The following is a 7,555-nucleotide window of genomic DNA, read 5'->3' on the forward strand; positions in this document are numbered from 1 at the left end:
CGCCGCCGGCCGCCTCAATGGGGCTGCGGCCGCCCATATGGTGACCACGGCCGCTGAATCCCTGTGTTTAAATGGAGGAGAAAGTTCGGGTTTTAAAACATTTCAAAGTGGTTGAAAGGGTCCCACCAGATCCTGTCACAATTCCCCCCGAGCTTTGAAGACCAGGGCCATTGTTCGCCGATTATAAATGATATTACTTTAAAGTTGATTTCCCACAATATTTAAAGGATGTCGCGGGAGTGTCGCTATTTATTTTTGGCGTAACTTTTCAAGGGAATTAGCATAAGTAGCCCATGCGTCCCTCACCCCGGCTCCCTCTTTATGCGACATCAAAACGCCTCGAAAAATATGCTTTGAAAGGAGAGGGAGAGCTCATTTAGGACAACGACTTCTCTGCTTCGCCAGCAGCCTCCGTCCCTCCGGCCCCGGCAGCCGGGGGTGCCCGCGGAGCCCCCCAACACCAGCCGGCCCCGGGCCGCAGCCGCCTCTGCCCGAGCACGGAGCACAATGAAACTTTCCCCTGTTTAATGACAGAAATTACATTAAAAGTGGTGGAAATGCCCTAATTAAAAATGGACCACTTAAATGATATGCCAAACGTTCAGCTGCAGAACAGCGTATTTAGCTAGTTAGTGAACTCGCTACTATTTCTTTTAAAATTACATGTTAAAATTTTAAAAGAAATCTTACTTTTCTCTGGTGCAACACATTACAAAGAATGGACAGTCCTTTTATCTAAATATAAAATTCCATTTTCAGCAATTATAGCCTGTTCTTGGTGATGATATAATTACAGCTGTGCTCAGTAATAGGTGTCAAGGCAATGCACACTCATACAATAGTTGAATAAAACTGCAGAACAATGCAGGCACTTCTAAATTCACAACCTTTAAAATGAAATTGACTGTGCAGAATTCAAATAAAAACTGGATAAATATTTTTTTAAAAAGATTACAAGCTTGGTTTGGTTTCTTAATAGCATTTTCTGCAAACCTATCAACATCTAATTGATTAGATAGGAATTACTGATTATAGATAATCTGAAATACTGAACATCACTATTTTAAATATAGCAATAGGTAAATAAATGCAGCAGACAGAGGAGACTGCCATGGCACTCCAGCAGGGATTCATGGAAAGAATCACTTTCAGGGGAAAGTATTTTTATGCAGGTTTTATTCCAGAGGGAAAACAAAATGAAATTAAGACCAGGTGATCATAATTCCTCATCTCCGATGCTTACGATAAGGCTGGAAACTGAAATGTTTCTGTGTTACCCATGCCATCAGCGCTGTGTTGCTTTGATACCTGAGACATTTTTAAGGGAGGGTGTCAGCAAACATGGCTGAACTTGTTTCCAATTGCGTTATTTCTCTGATAGGGATCTTAAAACAAAGGTACCTGCATTTCACTTTCTGACTCTTGGCTCCACAGATGGCTGTCCGCAACAGGAGGGAGGAGGGGAAAACACTAACTCCATCAGCTCTAATGGAGAAGATTCAGATGAGGCCCAAATGAGACTCCAGCTGAAAAGAAAGCTGCAGAGAAATAGGACATCCTTTACCCAAGAGCAAATCGAAGCCCTTGAGAAAGGTGAGTGACATTTTCCTATGGCTGAAGCAGGAGAGAAAAGCAAAATGTGCCCCGACTACATTAACAGCTGAATGTAAGCACAGCATTCCTGTGCCATATATATATGTATATATTTAAACTCTGTGGCTCCCTCCATGCTCTTTTATTCACGGAGCTCCAAATATTCATTAGTGGCCGTAGTTTGCCCTGAAAAGCTGTTAAAATGGTTTTCAAAGGCAAAGTATTCAGGGCGCAGATCATACCGGAACACCGATTCGGCACCCCGGGCTGCGCCCTGGGGGAAAACTCTCCTCCTGTCCGCTGGGCTGCGTCCCTGGCCAGGCTGCACAGCCGGGGAGGTGAGGGCAGGCAGGGGGCTGGCAGAGTCCTCCATGCCTGTCCCTACACACGCTCCCCCTCCCCCCTGGCGCCCCCGCCCCCGGCCGGGGGTCGCAGCGCCCTCCATGCCTGTCCATACACACGCTCCTCATCCCCAGTGCTGCCGCTGCCTGGGGCTGGGATCAGGTGCCCTTTTCCCTGACTGGCCTGGGCGCACCTCGCCTCTGACCTGCTGCGGAGCTCTGTTCTCGTTTTGTGCTGTTATTTAGCGATGCGCCATTTCGCTTCGTGGTGACAGGGTCAGAGCTGCCTTGGGGACCCCCTCAGTGGAGGCAGAAGCCCTCACTGCTTCTTGAAAGATGCAGATTGCACCCAAGCCTGCCCATCCCCATAGCAATACTCCCCAGCAGGCAAGGCGTCCTCCATCCTAACACACAGACAGAAAGCTCAGCTTTGCCTTTGCAGTGATGCTTCTTAAGAGCATTTAGAGCACAGGCAGTGCAAGAACAACTCTGATTTCACAGTAAGCTGCATTAACTCCGCAACTAATGCAAGACTATTTCCTTCTACAGAATTTGAGAGGACCCACTATCCCGATGTGTTTGCAAGAGAGAGACTAGCTGCTAAAATAGACCTGCCTGAAGCAAGGATACAGGTAGTGATTTGCTCTGCAATTATAACTATTATTGTTTTTACTATTACTATTCTGATTTTGTTACTCCTGGCTTATCAAAGCACAGGGCAACCCATATTTATGATCAAGTATTTGCCCATATCCCTCTTTCAGGAAAATAGCAGCAGCTGGCTTTGCTTTCACCCGCTGCTTTGCTCCACTGCAAGCCATGGCCTTGAGCTACGTGGGGGAGGCCCCGTGCCTCTAGTCCTTGTAAGGTCACTCACGTCTCTCAAATGCTGTATTTCCAGGTGTGGTTTTCCAACAGAAGGGCCAAGTGGAGAAGGGAAGAGAAGCTGAGGAACCAGCGAAGACAAGCCAGCAACACTCCCAGCCACATTCCCATCAGTAGTAGTTTCAGCACAAGCGTTTACCAGCCGATCCCACAACCAACCACCCCCGGTAATGCCATCAACCCGCTCACGTCCATCCATCCTCTGGGGAAAATGAGACTCTGAGACCGTATTGCCAGTTGTGACTGTGGTTAAACTAATGTGTCCATCTATCTGTCTATTCTATTATAGTTTCCTCTTTCACATCAGGTTCCATGTTGGGCAGGACGGACACGGCGCTCACGAACACGTACAGCGCGCTGCCGCCCATGCCCAGCTTCACCATGGCCAACAACCTGCCTATGCAAGTAAGTCCAGTGCCACACCATGGCACGACATTCCCTCGGGACTCGGTGGCCCCTGGGGTGTGCGGGAGTGTGGGTGGGGGCCCTTCCTCTGCGTGATGAGGGATTGTGGACCCAAACCATGCTGCAGGGAAACAGGCACCCAAAGGCTTCCTTGGCATCTGGAAAGCTGACCTATTTGGGAGAATCAGAAGGGAAAGGGCACTGAAAGATGTGGTGCTCAACAAGCATTTTTCCCAGATTTTAAAAGAGAAAAGTCCTCAAATTTGCATGGCAAAAAATCTGGGATAAAAAATGCTATTTGGAAAAAAATGTGGTTAACCTCTGGAACTCACTGATGCCATATTGTGGAAATTGCTGCCTGAATAAGCTGCTGGAGGGATCCGACCTTCTGGGTGTAGGTAATGTGGCAGCAGCACATTAGGAACACCTGAGAGAGGGAAGGATGTGATTAGCATCAGTGGTTATGCCAGCTAAGCCAGAATTGCAAGAGCTGTCAATCCTCATGCCTGAAAGCATTAGCTGATCACCAGCTGGGTTAGGAAGAAATCTATTCCTTTGGGGTCTGTTTCTATAGACCTTTCAGATGCAAAATTCCTCCTTTTTTAATGGTGGGGTTGGCCTAGGAAGGTGCTGGCCAATTACGGGAGTTTTACAGCTTTGTCTGAGGCGCACAGCATTGACCACTGCTAGAGACAGGCGAGCAGATTAGAGAGCCTGACTCCTTCGCTGCGGCAATTACGATGTTACTAATTGCTGAACCAAAATTAACCAAATAAAGTTAGAGTCTTGCAAGTCTATGGAAAGAAATGATGTTGGCTAGGTTGCTGTTTCGTGACGTTGGAGGCTGGCGGCGCCATTCCCGGCAGTGGGCTGGCAGCAGATGACAAAAGATCAAAAGGCTGATACAGGAGGGGACCCTTGGGAAAGCAGGAAGGCCCTGATTCACCACTGGGCACCTGGGCAGGGACACAGCACGTGTGAGCTGCTCTGGAAAACGCTGCCTACGTGGTCACTGTGGCAGGGCAGCCACGCAGTGTAGGAGAGGGAGACTGGGCGGCCGAGCCATTGGCATCTCCCTGCAGACACACGGAGCATTGCTGGTCCTCCCAAAGCCCAGCATGCGTGCTCAGGAACTGAGGCTGTCAGTATTGCTGGAGATGGTGTGTGCCAGGGATGTGCAGACAGGAAATATGTGCAGACGTGTCGGGTCTTGTGTGCACAGAGCGGGAATTACTCATCCTGCTTCCTGCCCCCTCACTGCCTCCCGGGGTCAAGGCTGCCCTGGTCCCCAGTCACCCAGCAGCATGAAGCAGGCAATGACCCTACTTGGTCCCTCCCTGGTGCTGTGGCATCCCTGAGCCCCTGCCCCCAGCTGCTGCCCCTTCTGGCAAATCAGGTTTTAGGGGCTGGATTTGAGGTAAATGGAGATGTCTATTCTGAGGTGTTGCTGGCATGGGTTTGGGGCGACTGCGGCTCTGATGGGGATCAGTGCGCATGGGTTTGGGGATTCCTCTTCAGAGCCTTGGTCCTCCCAACCCACGCATGGTCTGTGTGTATGTGCCCCAGGCTTGCAGGTGCAGGACCAGCCTGTGTTCCTCAGTGGAGTAATTTTAGTTACAGCACCAAGTGTGAGGTAAGATGCTGACCCTGTCTCTGGCTGCAAATGCTATGAGACATCTTCCTTTTACATGGGTATAAACGAGGGCAGCACTCAGGCTTAGGGATGTAACAACTCCGTCAGCATCTAGATGTAGGGATCTGCCTGCCAAGGATGTCTGGAAAAGCACCAGCGACCGTCCATGTTGGTTTTTAGACCAAAAGCCTCCGTGAAGGGGCTGCTTGGTTGGGCTCCTATTTAGGTCTTTACATTGGGGTCCCTGAATTTGAAACTTGAAGCTCATTTTTGCTGCTGCACGCTGCATGGAAAGTGATGTTGTCTTTACTTCCAGTGACACTTAATACTTTGTCCTTTGCTCCCACAGCCCCCGGTACCCAGCCAGACCTCCTCCTACTCTTGCATGCTGCCCACCAGTCCATCGGTGAATGGACGGAGCTATGATACATACACCCCTCCTCACATGCAGACACACATGAACAGCCAGCCCATGGGCACCTCTGGCACCACTTCCACAGGTGAGTGACTCCGTGCTCCTCCAGCCTTCCTGCTGGCGTGGTTTCCTCACTCCAGCCACCAGGCTTTTCACATGTATTCGCTGTGAGAAGTCTCTCCCCATCACTGGGGGAGGTCTCTCTGTTGCTGCCATACCAGACAGAAGATGACAATATATAACCTTGCAAATGAGAGCAAGAATTCTGATTTTTAAGCTGCTTCTGGAGGGCTAGATGATTTCTGGAGGAAAGATGATTAACAGAGGTGGTATTGAAATAGCAGGACAGGGGCAAGCTCTTTAGGGAGCCCCCCATCCCTCAAAATCTTCCCTGTATAATTAAGTTCTAAATCAGCATTTATTTCAGCATTAAATTTCAGCAGAGATATCCACACTGGTGAGGTTAAGTGTATGTGAAAGTGTTTGCAGGACTGGGCACATTTTTATTGTGTCTGTGTCAGACATCATTTATTGCTAAAGACTTGAAGTCATCAAAGAGGCAGGGAACCTGTAGAAATATTAGCCCATGCATAAAAAAGGCAAATCAGGGTAGAAAGGGCAAGTGTCAGCATAAATGGGAACAAAACAGACACTCTTCAAAAGAATAGAACAGTTCAGTGTATTTTGGGCTGAATTCTCAACTGATACAAACGAGCCGAGGCTCTGGCGTTTATCTCAACGCATGACAGTTTATTTATAACAACAATCAGTGAGATGTGCATAGTTTTAAAAATATATACACTCCCCAACCCCCAATTCCACAGGCCCATAGATGATGGGATTTAATGTTTACTGGAATACAAGCTCAAATCTGTGAAACTGTAAAGCAAAAATTGTGCTATTGTACAGAAAAACTAAAATATCCATTTTCCCTCTCAATTTTCAGGTCTCATTTCCCCTGGAGTGTCAGTTCCAGTTCAAGTTCCTGGCAGTGAACCTGATATGTCTCAATACTGGCCAAGATTACAGTAAAACATGTGTTAATTCCGTAAATGACTATATGGACAACAGTTGGATGTTCAGCAGTATTTTATAAAGGAAGAATGGCTCTCAGAGTACTTCTGTACTGCAACTGTGCCCTATGCTGTAACACATGGAAAAGACTTTCACATGGACCTTTGTACACTGAAGGCATTATATCAGTTGGAACAAATCTTCATTTTGGTATCCAAACTTTTATTCATTTTGGTGTATTATTTGTAAATGGGCATTTGTATGTTATAATGAAAAAAAAAAGAACAATGTAGACTGGATGGATGTTTGATCTGTGTTGGTCATGAAGTTGTTTAAAAAAAAAGAAAAGAAAAAAAAAAAAAGAAGCCATGATCAACAAGCTTTGCCACGAATTTAAGAGTTTTATCAAGATATATCGAATACTTCTACCAATCTGTTCATAGATTATGGATTGATGTTCCAAGTTTGTATCATTCCATTGCATATAATTAAACCTGGAACAATACGCACTAGATTTATGTAAGAAAAATATCTGTTGGTATTTCCAAAGGTTGTTAACGGCTGAAGCTATGTGCAAACAGGGGTTAAGAGAGAGCTTCGATGAAGAAAAGAGTTTGATAGATAAAAGGTAGATTGTGTCTTCGATATAATCCAATTTGTTTTATGTCGAAATGTAAGTATTTGTCTTCCCTAGAAATCTCCCAGAATGATTTCTATAATAAAGTTAATTTCATTTATATTTGACAAGAATATTCTATAGATGTTTTATACACATTTTCATGCATCATACGTTTCTTTTTGGTCGGCAAGAGTTAATTGTTCTTAGATATAGTTGTACTACTGTTCACAGTCCAATCATCTTTGTGCATCTAGAATTCATTCCTAATCAATTAAAAGTGCTTGCAAGAGTTTTAAACTTAAGTGTTTTGAAGTTGTTCACAACTACATATCAAGATTAACCATTGTTGATTGTAAAAACCATGCCAAAGCCTTTGTATTTCCTTTATTATACTATTTTCTTTTTAACCTTATAGTGTGGTGTTGCAAATTTTGTTACTGTGTTAGGTTAATCTCATTAAGTTTTATTTTGATTTTATTTTCAGTTTTCAGTAAGGAGGGGTTCTTAAGAAACGTTTTTATAGACTTTCAGCCCTTCCACCAGCCCGTAATTTGGGCTAACAAAAAGAAGATAGGTTCACGTATCTAATTGCAGCTGAGAGCAGGAGGAGGTTGTTTATTTAGCTCGGGTTTCTGGGGATACTCTAAACG

The 7,555-nt window shown here is 45.8% G+C and overlaps 1 protein-coding gene across 6 annotated transcripts in view; it reads left to right on the forward strand.

Annotated features, from left to right (window-relative positions):
* Positions 1 to 7,207, forward strand: part of PAX6 (paired box 6) — an 11,394-nt gene extending 4,187 nt beyond the window's left edge. For 4 of the 6 annotated variants that reach the window (XM_017726363.1, XM_017726362.1, XM_017726364.1 and 1 more), the window contains 6 exons: positions 1,435 to 1,593; positions 2,484 to 2,566; positions 2,836 to 2,986; positions 3,109 to 3,224; positions 5,207 to 5,357; positions 6,219 to 7,207. In XM_017726363.1, the coding sequence (XP_017581852.1) occupies positions 1,435 to 1,593; positions 2,484 to 2,566; positions 2,836 to 2,986; positions 3,109 to 3,224; positions 5,207 to 5,357; positions 6,219 to 6,304 (746 nt within the window). In that variant the 3' untranslated portion in view covers positions 6,305 to 7,207. The remainder of the gene's footprint in view (positions 1 to 1,434; positions 1,594 to 2,483; positions 2,567 to 2,835; positions 2,987 to 3,108; positions 3,225 to 5,206; positions 5,358 to 6,218) is intronic. The other 2 variants (XM_008644076.2, XM_017726366.1) reach the window with 1 other exon arrangement.
* The last annotated feature ends 348 nt before the right edge of the window (positions 7,208 to 7,555 follow it).

The sequence above is a fragment of the Corvus brachyrhynchos genome, unplaced genomic scaffold (genome assembly GCF_000691975.1).
Source record: "Corvus brachyrhynchos isolate BGI_N302 unplaced genomic scaffold, ASM69197v1 scaffold281, whole genome shotgun sequence".
In the NCBI taxonomy this organism is placed as follows: Eukaryota; Metazoa; Chordata; class Aves; order Passeriformes; family Corvidae; genus Corvus; species Corvus brachyrhynchos.